Source organism: Oncorhynchus mykiss, chromosome 2, assembly GCF_057628025.1.
Source record: "Oncorhynchus mykiss isolate SJ-2025 chromosome 2, ASM5762802v1, whole genome shotgun sequence".
Classification (NCBI taxonomy): Eukaryota; Metazoa; Chordata; class Actinopteri; order Salmoniformes; family Salmonidae; genus Oncorhynchus; species Oncorhynchus mykiss.
In genome coordinates, this window is record NC_143023.1 from 55,407,495 (window position 1) to 55,424,810 (window position 17,316).

The window sequence follows — 17,316 nt, forward strand, 5'->3', positions numbered from 1 at the left end:
GTTAACATTGTCTGAATTTGATTTGGAGGTTTGGCAAATGTCTACAATACTTTCTGAAAGTTGATACTTTCCAGGGTTCGAAATGAATGCTTGTCCTGATGTCTCGGGCAAGAAAAAGTTGGTCAAGAAGAATATAGATTTAATATAGTTTTATGAATGGATAAGTAAAAAAAACAAAAAAAACATCATCACATCACAATATCAAACAATTATTCTGATAAGAATTGGATCAGAGTGGTTAACATGGAATAATATTAAAATATATGTTTCATGTAGGCTACATAAATTAAAAAGCCCACTTGCATATTACAGACTCATGTCCAAACCGATGCTAACATGAGGGATGCGCCAGAAAATGTAGACAAACTTTAATGAGACTTTTTTAATTACAGAAATATTGCGCACCGCACATCACCGACCTTGAATCTGAGCGGCGGTGGTCAGCATTTTGAAACTATTTAACCATACCTTTAATTGTTTAAAACTCAGACGTTTTATGTCATTCGATGAAGCATGTTGGTTTTCAAATCAACTATTGTATTGTACTGCAGCCAAAGGCCTAATCGTACTCATATAAGAGAGTGAACATTATTTATAATAAGGGTGAGATGGAGAAAATCGGACCCGTCTGAAATTAAAATGGATGGCCCTCCATTCTTATTTTACCTGAACCCTCCCTAAATGCTTGAAAAAAGACAACTGTCCCTCCCCAACTGACCCTTCCCTATACCCCAAAATAATAATTAATATGTTAAGTGGATAGCAGAGAACTGTCTACCCTCACTTCTTGGACAGACCAGAGCCTTAGATATGCAGTTTTAGAAACGGTTCTTCGTCCTGTAAGCATTACATGGCAACGCAGGAATTTTAGTATTGCAAAGGGCTACAGGCCACAAGGTTGTGTGTTCGGAGTCCACTGTGGACGAGTATGGTTGGAAATATATAATTTATAGTAAAAGCATAAATCTATCATCGTATTTGCAGGGCTGAGAAAAACATTTCCTTTTTATAAAAAAAAGAAATCATGCAATTTTTCATATTAGCTGAATATTTTTTTATACCACACAAATGACTGGCTAAAAATGGACAGAGAGGCCTATGTGCTCATCTTATCATATTTGTCAAATCAGTCTGTCTTGTTTGCAACGAAGTTGTCCCTGTTTGCAAATAATTTAATCCGAGACGTCATTAGGAATCTGATCATTGTACTTTCAAAAATTAGGCCTACCTTTCCACCCCAGAGAGAGAAGGCCTACCGACACATTAAAATGTAAGCTTTAACTAATGGCTACTCTTCTTCCGTGGCTTAATCCAACGAGAGACGGTCACAAGTGTTTCCCTAAAAGCTGTCTGGGTTTAAACATCTTCTATTGTAAAGAAAGCGAATAGCTTAATCAATTGATAGTGAAAGAATTCGATTACTTCCCAAGCAATTTCTTTTTGTTTCCCTGCTATAGTGGGTTGTAAGCTCAGCCTCTGAATGTCATGTAAATTAAACAATGATATCCCCATATGCATCGGGAGCCACGTCTTTCCCGGTTATTTTACAACTTGTTTCATAAAGCATTACGTGCCAAAGCGCTCTTTATAGTTCACTTTATATAGTCAGATCTGTTTTATTTTCTTAACATAAGCTAATAAGGGGTAGGTTAATAAAAAAGTAGGCCTATGGCATACCCCATCAAAACAGTGCAAAGTGAGGAATTGACCGACAAATCTATGGATATAGCAGCCTATAGCCTCATTTTGTCTGTCAAACAGGTTGGCCTACTTCCTTAGTTCTTAAATGGGGACAAATAGGCTCCAATACAAAGCCCTCTTGTTGTTTAGTAAAGTCTAATTAACATGAAGACAGTTTTTAATTAATTATGCCTACTCGAATTTGCTTACTTTCAGCACCATTTCCGATCGATTGTGCCACGGCCATTGGTTAGGCAGCACACAATAAAAGTATTTGATCAGCAAGAGCAGGCCAGGGCTCAGGGTTGCAATATTCATTGTGGTATGTAATAAAGCTTAGCTGCTGGGATGGTGTAAATAAAGCTATCTTAGAAAATATAACTTTGCTCTGTGCTTATCCAAGCATGAACTTCGAAGCCTATAGCAGCGTTTCTCCAAACTCGGTCCTGGGAATCTCAAGGGGGGCACGTTTTGTATTTTGCCCTAACACTACAAAGTTGATTCAAATAATCCACGCTTGTTGATGAGTTCATTATTTGAATCAGCTGTGTACTGCTAGGACGAAAAACAAAACGTGCACCCCTTATGGTCCGAGGACTGAGTTTGAGAAACTCTAGCCTATAGGCTATGGATTATTTGATTGAGACCCCACTAAATAGCCTATAGGTGCACTTGGTATTGCGCGCCCAGCGGAGAATCAGAGATGAGGGTCGGCAGCGGGCACACAGCGGGCACATCGATATGTAGCCTAATGAGCAACTAATTCTGAAACACTGGAAAATATTGACATTACCGCTAATTGCAATTTGGAACATTCGTGTGTAGCCTACAGCCATATGCACATTGTTGAGCTTATAATATGAAGAAATAAAACGTTGTCAACATTTTTAAGATAAATGGTCAGATCTGTTGCATTGGCCTCTTTGCTTTTTTAAAAACGTTTTTGAATGTGCAGTGGTTGTATGAGTTTTGGTCTGTGGTCCTAGAACTGTCGGTTTTGAACCGTATAAATATTTTTTATTGTCCCTAGGACGACGGGACGCCCTTAATTTCGAGCCCTGTAAGGAATTGTTTTATAAAGACATAAAAAGTATTTAGTCGTGTTGCAAAACTTTATAGGCTATCAAGGGGGGGGGGGGCAACCATCCTACCAAGAGAGCCTAAAAAGGAGTGTTGTATTTTGAGACTGGCTTGAATATGCAAAGAAGCCACAGACAGTGTAGCCTACATGTTCTTCTGATTCTCTATGGTAAAAAAGATAGTAATGCATTTTTGAAGTGGCATCGTACAATGTTGTAATAATGGTGTCACAGACCTTTTTTTAGGGGGGGGGGGACAAGTGGCCTCTCAAAAGTTAATGTCAAGCCCTGATTTCTTTCTTGCTATACTTTCCTGTGTGGCAAGATTCAAATCTCTAATGATCTCATTATGGTTTATCTTGGTATGTTAAGAGCTTCTGACTGCAGAATTTTCACACATTTTCTCTTCTCTTTACAGGGCAACAATGTGGGTTACTGGGAAGGGGATACCGAGAAGACCCTAAAGCTGCTGTAACCCTTCTCCCACTGCCTCCAGTAGTCTGAGAAGGTCAGACTTAACTGTGGTGCGCCTGGGCCGCTGGCACTAAGATGTCCCTAAGCAGTGGCACTGCAGGCGGGAAAGGTGTGGACTCTAATGCGGTGGACACTTATGACAGCGGTGATGAATGGGATATAGGTGTTGGCAATCTGATCATTGACCTTGACGCAGACCTAGAAAAGGACAAACTTGAGATGTCTGGCACTAAAGACGGTGGGGGCATGGCTGCCCCTCCCAGCGCTGTAGCAGCTCTACCCGACAACATCAAATTTGTTAGCCCCGTACCCGCTGCTCAAGGCAAAGAGAGTAAACCCAAATCCAAGCGAAGTAAGAACTCAAAGGAAAGTGGCAAGGCCTCGGTTACAGACGGAGCCAAGAAAGACGCCCAGGTGCGAACCCAGGGCGAGGTTATGGGATCCGGCATTGGCACAGGTCCCACAACAAACACCAACTCTGGAAAGGGTGCTGAGAAGAGCAGCAAAGCCTCCCGTAATGTTCCTAGTGGAAAGAAAGACAAGGAGGTGGGCTCTGGGAAAAGTAAGAAGGAGAAAAGTGAAGTTGTGGCTACAGGAGTGGCTAATACTGAGAAGGAGATAGGTGCCCCAAATCTGCCTTTGGGGGGCCCTCGTAGCGTCCCATTTGAGGGTACGCAAAATACAGACTTGGATGTGGCCGAACCACTTGGGAATATCGCCCTGGATTCCACAGGGATTGTTGTACCACCGTTAGCCATTAAAAGTGATCCAGAAGAGATGGACAACAGTGAATGCAGAAACCTGAAGAAAGTGAAAAGTGAAAAGGTAAGTAACAAGCTGTCTTGTCTTCGATTTTGTGCTTGGCTGCTGTTAAGTCAACTGCTTTGAACTATAGCAGATGCTGTCTGTTTGTTTGCTGCTGGAATATTAGCATATCTAGCTCGCCTTGACAAGTGATTTATTACATTTTAATGTAGCACTTTGCTTTCAAATTGAGTGAGCTACAGACGTAATCTGGTTCTCTGTGTGGGGGATAAGAGCTTTGTACTGTCTCGAAACCTCTCATGTAATCACTGAATTTGATGGGTGTGTTAAGTAGTGCATGAGGCTCCATCTTAACACTAATGGCTCCTCAGGGGACTTTCACACTGCTGTACTCACCCCATAGCCCAGAAACAAGTGAAGTATGTTATGCAAGACCCAACATAAGCGTCAGTCTGTACCACTACATATTGCAGATGCCTGTCCTTTTATGTATGCCAGTCATTTCAACAATGGGTTACTGCTCAGACCATTCACTGCCATTAGTAAAAGGCCTGAGCAATAACACAGGCACCCGTTTTCGAACCTTCTAGAAGATGTTCTCAGGCACTCAAATGGGTAGTCTTGTTTTTACACAAGTTGCTTGTTGACATAGTGGGGGGAGGAGAGGGTGGTGGTGGTGGTGGTGGTGGTGGTGGAGGGCTTCAGCGTGTCGGATGCCAAAGATGTGACAAACCTGAGTGCTGCTGCTCTCTGATAAGGTTTCTGACAGAGACGCTGGAGAGTATTGACAAGCCATCTCTAGAAGAGGCTTTGCACCAGGAGATCAGTTACAATTGTCAGCCATATGTCACCGCCATACGCTGAGACAAAAGTGAAGCTCCAGGGGCAGTGTTGGACGTCTTGTTCTGGCAGCAGATTTATTTTTGGTGTGGGGGGGGTCGAAGAGCCTCGGCATTTTCCAGCCTGCAGTTAGTTAGCTGGGGGGCACTTTCAGGGTAGAGTTACCCATTAGACATAATTACTGGCTACTCTTCTCCATGTCATCTTGATAGTATGCTTTTCAAAGTCTTCATCGGATGGAACTTGGTAAGATCGTCAGGAAAAGGTATCAAAGTTTCTTTCGCTATGAGCTGTGTGATAGCTGCTTCTGCTGTATAGAATAGGACATCCATCCGTATTCCATTGAGAGGGTTTTCTGCTTATCTCCGGAGCTTGGGGAGTGCTGAACTCTGTGGCGGGAGGTTTCATGTGTCATCTTGCTCCATTTTCAACCTCTATCATTCAATGGTAGGGGGCATTCAGTTCAACTCATTCTCGCTGTGTCTGTCTTGGGTGGGGGAGGAGGAGAGGAAGCAGTTTACTCCCTTTGTAAGGATCATGCCGGCAGGCCAGGAAATCCTGCGACTAAAGGACAAGATATCTCTGTCTGTCTAGGGTCAATAAGTAATCCTTTGTTTAGACACATTAAAGGCTTGGTCGCATTAAAATTACACAAAAAACATGGTATCACCCTTAAAATCTCATCAATAGGCCATTTCTGACATTATGTAGTTGTCAGCAGCTAACACTGGCTAACGGCACGCATTCTACAGTCATGACCTTCACATGCCTTTCCTGTTTGGACAACACAGGGAATTTGCAGTGCCCTGTACAGGCATTAACCTCAGTGATGGTGATTGCATGTTTCCACTGTGTCAGAGATGGAATTACTTGAGGTGAATGAGAGACTCTCTTTTTGAAATCCCTCGTAATCCGCTTTTGACGATTATTTTAATGTCTCTTGGTTGTCTACAGTCTGTCTCATCTCTTTAGACAATATAGGCTGTCATAAAAACCTCATCACTTACGTAATTACACTTTTTCCTACTAAGCGCCCTGCCGTAAAATGGGGATCATTCTACCACAAAAAGTTCTGCATATTACAGACTCATGTCCAAACCGATGCTAACATGAGGGATGCGCCAGAAAATGTAGACAAACTGTAATGAGACCTTTAATTACAGAAATATTGCGCACCGCACATCACCGACCTTGAATCTGAGCGGCGGTGGTCAGCATTTTGATACTATTTAACCATACCTTTAATTGTTTAAAACTCAGACGTTTTATGTCATTCGATGAAGCATGTCTTACCTTGGTTTTCAAATCAATTGTTGTATTGTACTGCAGCCAAAGGCATAATCATACTCATATAAGAGAGTGAACATTATTTATAATAAGGGTGAGATGGAGAAAATCGGACCTGTCTGAAATGAAAATGGATGGCCCTCCTTTTTTTTTTCCTGAACCCTCCCTAAATGCATGAAAAAAAGAAAACTGTCCCTCCCCAACTGACCCTTCCCTATACCCCAAAATAATAATTAAAATGTTAAGTGGATAGCAGAGAACTGTCTACCCTCACTTCATGGACAGACCAGAGCCTTAGATATGCAGTTTTAGAAACGATTCTTCGTCCTTTTTCCTACTAAGCGCCCTGCCGTAAAATGAGGTTCATTCTACCACAAAAAGTTATGCATTTGCTTGCACCATGCTCTAAACAGGGCATTTAAAATTGACTGTGGCCCGTGGTAGTTGGCCTTTCCTTAAAGTTCAGGAGTTTAAGTTTGATTTCTGGAAGTCAAGTGAGCTTCTGTTGCCAGTAGGCTACCTCCTCATTAATTAGCAAATGCAAGCGGTTTCTGTAATTTCCCAGCTAAATGCCAAGCTCACAAAGAATGAGCCTTCATTTTGAATCAGCACCAGACACCTTCCTCACTGCCAGTTACCGCAACCTGCGTAGAGATCAATGGACTGTACTGTAGCGAAAGTGCTGTATGCACAAGGGGTTTAAAGCTTTCTAGCATTCCTCTCTCAGCAGTGAATCCAGACATGATTTATTTAGACAAATTTCAAACAATTTTACTTTCTTATTCCGCTGCAAAGTTTGATTGATAGTCAGTCAGGGCTCAGGTTTCTCATCCAGTCTTTATTAGACTGTCTATATTTTCACTCCTTGAATTAACTCCTGGAGCAGTGGTTTTAATGAATAGGTATTTTTGGATCTCTTTCTCTCTCTTTTCCCACTTCTCTCCTTTCTCTCGAGTGTGGAGTATTCTGTAGGGAATGTGTCTGGGTGTAAGCAGCGCCTGTGAAATGTCAGGCTCCAGCGCTCTCACAGTCAAATCCAGGGCCTTATAGCGTGACGGGAGGTCTCCTGTGCACCTGGGAGCAGCCCTTCTCTTCTCAATAGTTTCATATTTATTTTTTTCTCTTTCACTCTCTCACTGCCCATGGTGACTTATGACTGGTGCTATTGTATTACAACTCAGGGTTAGTCAGGGCTGTGCAAACGGGGAGGAGGGGTGGCGCAGGGAGAGACACAACTTGGACTCTCTCCCATTTCCGTGTCGGTTTCTCTGGATCCATTCTATCAGGTGGCCGGGGGGACTGGTTTTGCAATCTTTCTGTTTTCTCTGCATCTCGGCGACCTTAGCGGAATACGGGTTCTTGGTTTAATCACTAACCTTTGATGATCTTCATCAGATGACACTCATAGGACTTCATGTTACACAATACATGTATGTTTTGTTCTATAAAGTTCATATTTATATTTTAAAAAATCTCAGTTTTCGCGTTATGTTCAGTAGTTCAAAAACATCCGGTGATTTTGCAGAGAGCCACATCAATTTACAGAAATACTCATTATAAATGTTGATGAAAATACAAGTGTTATGCATGGAACTTTAACCTCTCTGATCTCCCCATCCCGGATCCGGGATCGTGAATACAGACTCAAGCTCATTACCATAACGCAACGTTAACTATTCATGAAAATCGCAAATGAAATGAAATAAAAAAAAACGAAAATTCAGTCCTCAAAACGCGAACTTTTTTCCAAATTAACTCCATAATATCGACTGAAAACATGGCAAACATTGTTTAGAATCAATCCTCAAGGTGTTTTTCACATATCTCTTCGATGATATATCGTTCGTGGAAGCATGGTTTCTCCTCTCAATCAAATGGAAAAATACTTGCACCTGGCTTTGCGCACCAATTTCGACGCAGGACACCAGGCGGACACTTGGAAAATGTAGTCTCTTATGGTCAATCTTCCAATGATATGCCTACAAATACGTCACAATGCTGCCGACATCTTGGGGAAACGGCAGAAGGTCTAAGCTTATTCCTGTCGCATTCACAGCCATATAAGGAGACATTAGAAAACAGAGCTTCAGAAATTCTGCTCATTTCCTGTTTGACGTTTCATCTTGGTTTCGCCTGTAGAATGAGTTCTGGGGCACTTACAGACAATATCTTTGCAGATTCTGAAACTTCAGAGTATTTTCTTTCCAAAACTGTCAATAATATGCATAGTCGAGCATCTTTTCGTGAAAAAATATTGCGCTTAAAACGGGAACGTTTTTTATCCAAAAATGAAATAGCGCCCCTATAGATCCAACAGGTTAAATACACTTCTCCTTAATGCAACCGCTGTGTCAGATTTCAAAAAAGCTTTACGGAAAATGCAAACCATGCAATAATATGAGTATGGCGCTCAGAGACCAAACAAGCCAAAAATATATCTGCCATATTGTGCAGTCAACAGAAGTCAGAAATAACATTATAAATATTCACTTACCTTTGATGATCTTCATCAGAATGCACTCCCAGGAATCCCAGTTCCACAATAAATGTTTGATTTGTTCGATAATGTCCATCATTTATGTCCAAATAGCGCTTTTGTTAGCGCGTTTTGTAAACAAATCCAAACTCACGAAGGGCGTTCACTAGGAGCAGACGAAATGTCAAGTTCCGTTACAGTCCGTAGAAACTTATCAAACGATGTATAGAATCAATGTTTAGGATGTTTTTAACATAAATCTTCAATAATGTTCCAACCGGAGAATTCCTTTTTCTTCAGAAATACAATGGAACGCGATCTAACTCTCACGTGAATGAGCGTCACATACTTGTGGCACTCTGCCAGACCACTGACTGAAAGAGCCCTTATGAGCCCCTCCTTTACAGTAGAAGCATCAAACAAGGTTCTGAAGACTGTTGACATCTAGTGGAAGCCTTAGGAAGTGCAACATGACCAATATCCCACTGTATCTTCAATTGGGAATGAGTTGGAAAAACGACCAACCTCAGATTTCCCACTTCCTGGTTGGATTTTTTCTCAGGTTTTTTGCATGCCATATGAGTTCTGTTATACTCACAAACATCATTCAAACAGTTTTAGAAACTTCAGAGTTTTCTATCCAAATATAATAATAACATGCATATATTAGCAACTGGGACTGAGTAGCAGGCAGTTTACTCTGGGCACCTTATTCATTCAAGCTACTCAATACTGCCCCCAGCCATAAGAAGTTAAACTCTAGTTTTCAGCCATTGTGTACGTGTGTGTATTTTCTATGCTACCCAGACGGGGAAAGGTGGTGATGTACCACAACCCTTGTTTCCTTCTCCACAGTAACGACATATAGCAGAGCTCCAGTGGAGTGCATGCCTGCACTAGAGGCCTGCATCATGAAAAATGTCAACCCCGCCGCAATGATCTCTTTTGGGACCTGATAGAGTTCATTGCGATGGGGTTGACATTTTTCATGATGCGTTTGGGAGTGGGTGGTCAGGCAGACAATTTTGTGATTTAAAATGTTTGTTGTTCCGCAGATTATTTGTGAACGGACGTCTTTCTGCTTTGTATGGCGTTAGCCTACCTATTGTATTAAAAGCACACCTTTGTTGCGTTATTGACACACTCAGAATTCGCTGCTTTACGTTAGGTTGCCTAGCTCTCTTCCTCGTTGGGCGTGTGAGAACAAGTGTGCCTAGTATATGTGCGGTCTCAATTAAATAGAGTAGGCTGCCCGTACGTTGTTGGAGAATCACGTGTCCGTTTTCTTTCCAAGGAAATGAAAGTAAATATGATTCAACTGTATACTATACTACAGTGCCTGTCAATAAATATTGATAATGGAAAGTGGAGTGAGGTCAACCCCAGCATTAGTTGAGGTGCAATCAAAAATCGTAATTGAAAAGGTAAAGGCGTACCGCGTGAATAGGCTACCATGGTGAGGGAGCTTTGCACATTTTAGATTTTCAATAAATATTGATGACCCATTTATTTGTCTCTGTCTGCTAATCGTCCTCCTAAAAAGTAGGATATATCCTATATGCAAAACGTGTCCGCTTTCTCCGCTTTTTATGTTGTGGCAGCCATGCTGGCTGTGTGCCTTGAATTCTAAATAAGTCACAGACAGTGTCACTAGCAAAGCACCATCACACCACCACCTCCATGCTTCACGGTGGGAACCACACATGCAGAGATCATCCGTTCATCTACTCTGCGTCTCACAAAAACATGGCGGTTGAAAACAAAGATCTCAAATTTGGACTGATCAGACCAAAGGACAGATTTCCACTGATTTAATGTCCACTGCTTGTGTTTCTTGGCCCAAGCAAGTCTGTTATTCTTAATGATGTCCTTTAGTAGTGTTTTCTTTGCAGCAATCCGATCATGAAGGCCTGATTCATGCAGTCTCCTCTGAACAGTTGATGTTGAGATGTGCCTGTTACTTGAACTCTGTGAAGCATTTATTTGGGCTGTAATGTCTGAGGCTGGTAAGTCTAATGAACATATCCTCTGCAGCAGAGGTAACTCTGGGTCTCCCTTTCCTGTGGCGGTCCTCATGAGAGCCAGTTTCATCATAGCGCTTGATGGTTTTTGCAACTGCTCTTGAAGAAACTTTCAAATTTCTTGACATTTTCCGCATTGACTGACCTTCATGTCTTAAAGTAATGATGGACTGTTGTTTCTCTTTGCTTATTTGAGCTGTTCTTGCCATAATATGGACTTGGTCTTTTACCAAATAGGGCCATGTTTTGTATACCACCCCTAACTTGTCACAACTGATTGACTCTAACATATTAAGAAAAGAAATGCCACAAATGTACTTTTAACAAGGCACACATGTTTATTGAAATGCATTCCCGGTGACTACCTCACGAAGCTGGTTGAGTTTGCAAAGCTGTCATCAAGGCAAAGGGTGGCTACTTTGAAGAATTGTCAAATATATTTTGATTTGTATAACACTTGGTTGCTACATTATTCCATATGTGTTATTTCATAGTTGGGATGTCTTCATTATTATTCTACAATGTAGAAAATAGTAAAAAAATAAAGAGAAATGAGTAGGTGTGTCAACTTTTGACTTGTACTGTATGCCTAAAATAACATTGTGGGACTGGTGTTCAGGACCAGTTCTTGCAGTAGTGGGTGAGAGTCTGACAGAAAGCCAGCAAGTGTGAGTGGATGCGTTATGAGAAGCTGCAGGATGCGGCATGAATAAATCAGTCCCGCACAGACCTCTGGCCTGCACCATCAGACAGAGCCACATCCATAGCTTTGAGAACAGAGCCGAACAATAACTAGCTTAACAAATAACTAACACCAACTGAAATTGTATTTTTGCTCGCGGAGGAGCAGGGAGACAGACAAAAATAGTATAAACCTAGGCACACACCCACCAGCACTAGCACACTTGAACTCAGCGTAGCAGGGACACACTATCTCGCTCATTCACGCACACTCCCTCAGAGGAAATGAACCCTTTTTGATCTGAAATCTCCCTTGTGATCTAGTAGGGTTAGCCCTCACATTAGAACAGCCTCTGACTCGTGTTTCTCTTCCAGTCCAGACTCCCTCTCCTCCGCTCCTCTGTCAAGGTGTGTAATCTCAAAGACGGGGGTTGTGTGTAGAGATCAGACCCACCATTAGTTTTCCAGCCATCTGTTCCGAGATGCCTGAGTAACATTCTGATTACTGCAGAAAACTAGGCAGCAAACTGGGCAGACAAAGCTCGCCTCTTTATGTTCCAATCTCGTTGAGCTCTCAAATGGCCACCCCACGCATCTACTGGAAGGGCAGTGCCTTCCCCCTGTCTGGCTGCAGTGGAACAGCGATTCCTCTTCATCAGCTAACGGCTAGCTCCGGCACTCACACCGGGCTTTTATACAGCCTTGCATTCATAGCCGTCAAAGTCAAACGGGAGTAGACGCACATTTCTCTCGTCAGACTCCATGGGAGACGTTTCTGTTTTGTCATGTTCAGTGTCATTTTAAGACGATAAGCAGCCTTTCCTACCCACAGATCACAAGCTATAATGCCACCAACCATCGCAGTCCCTTTTCAGAGAATGTAAAACGGCCTCATTGTGATCAGTGCAGGCTGTCTCCCTTTTATTGTGTAACACAGTTCAGCCCCAAATCGGAATCATTGAAGTGGATGCCTGTCTTGAAGTTGAGTGTTTGTGACTTCCTTTGAAACGGGGTGGCGGATAATTGAAAACACATAAAGAAAAAGCAGGGCCTGTTGCCAAGTTCTCCTTTTCTGGCGAGCTGCTCTCGTTGATGGAACCGTTTCAATCAACTTTCCAACCATGCCATGGTCCACTCTAGATCGAACCAGCAGTCAGCTGCTCTGCATTAGACATGGATCACATCCATAGCTGCGATTCTTTCAGCATTTCGTCATTTCTACACATCAGTCATTTTGGTCAAAATAACGTTAGCATTTAAAGTCTGCCAGATAAAAGCAAATACTTGCCTCAGTTGGCCTTTGCGGCTTAAAATGGATTCTAGATTGATGAAATCAAACAGCCTTTCTGAAAAAAGAAATGGGAAAACACCAAAGCTAGCTCTCTGCCCCAAGGAGAAGTAGTTGCTTGTTTCAGAGCAGTGTTTCTTTTTTGTCTATTTGAAAATGAGTTTGGCTGTGCAGTACCTACAAGATGCTTCCAAGACAGACTTAGTGTTGTCACGATGCCAGAATTTTTTACTTCAATAACGATACCAGGTTTGGTATCACAATACTCGATACAATCACGATGCTCAATACCAAAATGATACCAGAACTAAAAAAAAGTCACAGAATGATACTTGATCCAGACAGATACAGTGCCTTCAGAAAGTATTCATACCCCTTGACTTATTTCACATTGTGTTGTATTACAGCCTGAATTCAAAATGGATGAAATTCATTTGTTTCTTACCCATCTACACACAACACCCCATAAAGACAATGTGAAAACATGTTTGGTTTTTTTTTCTAATTTATTGAAAATGAAATATCTCATTATATCAAATATCTGATTTACATAATACATAATTTTTGTAGAAGCACATTTGGGATGATTATAGCTGTGATTCTTTCTGGGAAAGTCTCTAAGATGTTGCACCTGGATTGTGCAACATTTGCCCATTTGATTATTTTCATAATACTTCAAGCTCTGTCAAAATGGTTGTTGATCATTGCTAGACAACCATTTTCAGGTCTTACAATAGACTGTCAAGTAGATTTAAGTAAAACTCGGCCACTCAGGAACATTCCCTGTCTTCTTGGTAAGCAAGTATTATTGGTAAGCCTTGTATTTTCGGTTATTGTCCTGCTGAAAGCAGGGTTTCCGTTAGGAAAATGTGGCCCGTACATTTGACCGGCAACATTTCAATTTAACGGACATTTGAGAAATCTACCGGACCCATATGCATTGGGTTCGTAACCTGATTAGGGCGGGCACCCCCTAATATATTAAAAGAACATGCAAGTCAAGGATGCAACAATGTGCGGTCCTTCTTACTGAATTCTCATTAGCACTTTGAAAAAGATGGTAGAATTGTGCCACACTGGGATATTCGGTAATACCGGCACTGAACTCAAGGGCGCTGTTTTCAATCCCCACTGGTACTGTGTAAAACCGGAGGTGAGCAATGCTAATAAGTACATGTAAAATCCCATAGAGAATGCTAACTAAATGTTAATGATCACATTGTGAACATTTTTAGACAGTGTCTGACCTGAACTATAAAAGTAACAAAAAAATGCTACATAGTGAATGCTTGATGTTGAAATAAGCTAACCATTTAGCTAGATAAAGAACTAGCTACTAAATTATCAAACCAAATGCACAACTGCAATGCATTTAGCACATTTTAAACAGTTAACTTAATAGTTATTCACATTTAGTTGTGAATTCCATACTGTAATTAGATCACCTGGCGAGTGCTGCACAACAGTGAGTGACTCTCAAGGCGCCGGTCTCTCGCAGTTGTCCCCTGGCTTTTTCTAAATACTGTATATACGGTACACCGCCCAAGCCTAGTTAGAATAACGAACAACAAAATCACTGGCCTATATCAATATGGAGGAACAAAGCTGCCATAATTAGAATTAAATTAATAAATACATAAATGCACACATACAGTGCATTCGGAACGTATTCAGACCCCTTGACTTTTTCCAAATTTTATTTAAAAATTATTTTTTTTAAAATATTTTTATTTTGCCAATTTATATATATATATATTTTTAAAAATACATACCTTATGTAAATAAGTATTCATGCTATGAGACTCGAAATTGAGGTCTGGTGCATCCTGTTTCATTGATCATTCATGAAATGTTTTAGAACTTGATTGGAGTCCACCTGTGGTAAATTCAATTCATTGGACATGATTTGATTGGTCCCCAAGAACACAGGGGCCTCCAGCATTCTTTAATGGAAGAAGTGTGGAACCCCCAAGACTCTTCCTAGAGCTGGCCGCACGGCCAAACTTAGCAGTCGGGGAAGAAGCGCCTTGGTCAGGAAGGTGACCAAGAACTTGGTCACTCTGACAGAGCTCCAGACTTCCTCTGTGCTCTGATAAAACCAAGATTGAACTCCTTGGTCTGAATGCCAAGCGTCATGTTCGGAGGAAACAGTGAAGCATGGTGGTGGAAGCATCATGATGTGGGAATGTTTTTCAGGGACTGGGAGACTAGTCAGGGTCGAGGGAAAGCTGAGAGGAGCAAAGTACAGAGAGATCCTTGATGAAAACCTGCTCCAGAAAGCTCAGGACCTCAGACCAGGGTGAAGGTTCACCTTCCAATGGGACAACGACCCTAAGCACACAGCCAAGACAACGCAGGAGTGACTTCGGGACAAGTCTCTGAATGTCCTTGAGTGACCCAGCCAGAGTCCAGACTTGAACCCTATTGAACATCAAAAATAGATGTGCAGTGTCGCGACCCCATCCAACCTGACAGAGCTTGAGAGGATCTGCAGAGAAGAATGGGAGAAACTCCCCAAATGCAGGTGCGCTAAGCTTGTAGCGTCATACCCAAGAAGACTGTAATAGCTGCCAAAGGTGCTTCAAGAAAGTACTGGGTAAAGGGTCTGAATACTTAATACATGAAAAAAAGCACATTTACTTTTGTCATTATGGGGTATTGTGTGTAGATTGAGTGGAAAAAACGATTTAATGAATTTTAGAATAAGGCTGTAACTAAACAAAATGTGAAAAAAGTGAAGGGGTCTGAATACTTTCCGAATGCAGTGTAAATGGATAAATAAATGCACAAATAGAAAAATAAATAGATAAATGATTGCACACAAATATATGATTTATTAATTAATGAATCCCACTTTTCATTCCATGCATTGATATTTATTCTATTTATTTCTATATTTCTTCCTCCAATAATATTGAGGTGTCAAACGTATGTGTGTGCTATCTAACACACCATTGGTTGATCGTTTGCATTCGCCTGGGCTGCGTTCAGTATGACAGAATGTGTTTTAAAGGACATTATTTCCCATTTACACCCCCCCCCCAAACAATAATGTCTAGCACATATGTCTCAATACGATGTATCTTTTTTGTGGCAAATTGTTTATCAAAACTATTATATGCTGGTCTCCTGAGTGGTGCAGTGGTCTAAGACACTGCATCTCAGTGCAAGAGGCATCACTGTAGTAGCTGGTTCGGATCCAGGCTGCATCATTGGGAGTCCGGGTTTGGTCCTGTGTTTAGGCCGTCATTGTAAATAAGAATTTGTTAGTTAATTTAGTTAGTTAGTTTGTTGTTTAGTTTGTTAGTTAAATAAATATTACATTTAAAAATAAATGTGCCTCAAGTGTACTATAAAAAGAACAAATGGAACATTGTCCTTGCTTGACATAGATAGTGGTGAACAGTTTTGGCTGTGTTACGAGTGGGTTGCTTTTGACAATAAGGCATCGGACTACAGCCATATAGTTTTGAACCTAGAAGAAGACCAAGGGACAAGGAGTCGCAAGGAGGAGTTGCAAGAAGGAGTCGACTGGGATGGGCGAGAGAAATGTCCAGTTGTCCAGAAAAGCATGGTAAGCTAACGTTACCGAGTATCAAGCTAGCTAGCTTGGCTATAAAGTCGAGTTGGCTAGCTAGCTGCGTTTTACAGCCAGACTCGGTTTTACACATAGATAGCTAGCTAGATAATGAACTAATTGCAATTATCAGAAACCATTATTATCTAGGTAGCTAAATATCTGTCAGATGTAAAGCAAGCAGAATCGTGACATGTCAGAAGCAATGCATGTTGGCTAGCTCACGTTAACTAGATCACTCATTAAGCAATAGAGTGGATACTTAATTAATAAGCTAGCAGCTAGCTAACTACAGCCAAGTAAAGAGGAGAATGTTGTCATGATGGAGTAAATCACCTATGAGAAGCTTGCCACAGTACGGTTTAGCCACAATAGGGGAATTTACTGGTCGCCTTAGCAACTGTTAGTGAGATGGTGCAATGAAATATAAATAATATCTTAGGTAGCTATAAATTCACATGTATGCCATGTAATTTGTCATAGCCATTATCACAAAATGGCATGCATACTTATAATCAGATCTATTGTCATTTACAGACATTAATGTGAAATAGGCATACTAATATAGGAATCCTAAGTACAGGTACCATTTTCGTGTTAAGAAGCTAGGCGTATGTCTCACGTCACTACACAGGAGAGGCATTTTTGCCAGAAATATCTTCTGGAACATGTGATCTTTCATGTGCCTTAATAACGAACTTGTATGCCATCTGTAAATACGAAAACAGTTCTTAAATTATGAGCCGAGTTGGTTTAGCCACGGAAAAATACAGGATCCTTCCCACTATCCATGATTGGCAGAGATAATGGGCTGGACATGACGACAAATGAGTTTGGATTGGTCTGCCATGTAGCATGCTTCTGTCTATAACATAATCTGCTTAGTATGTGTGGATTAATCCTTTCTACCAAGGCTTTTTCTTTTAAGATATCATGAAGCACTGAAAACGTGGAGAACGATCATGCCACGCTGACTCTCTGATTCTGAAAATGAATCAGACAATGAGGAAATCCCTGATTTAGGTAAAGACATGTTCATTGAACCAGACATTGTAGAGGCTTCTGATGACAGTGGTGTGGGAAGAAACGGTGTCAATGTCATCGAAGAAGTTGAGAGTTTTGAAATCAGTAGAATGCACAGTGGAAGC

The 17,316-nt window shown here is 41.3% G+C and overlaps 1 protein-coding gene across 1 annotated transcript in view; it reads left to right on the top strand.

The window, feature by feature from the left end:
• Nucleotides 1-17,316, top strand: part of znf609a (zinc finger protein 609a) — a 184,752-nt gene that overhangs the window by 86,776 nt on the left and 80,660 nt on the right. Inside the window, exon 2 of the mRNA XM_036950793.2 lies at nt 3,178-4,058. Within this exon, the coding sequence (XP_036806688.2) occupies nt 3,309-4,058 (750 nt within the window). The 5' untranslated portion in view covers nt 3,178-3,308. The remainder of the gene's footprint in view (nt 1-3,177; nt 4,059-17,316) is intronic.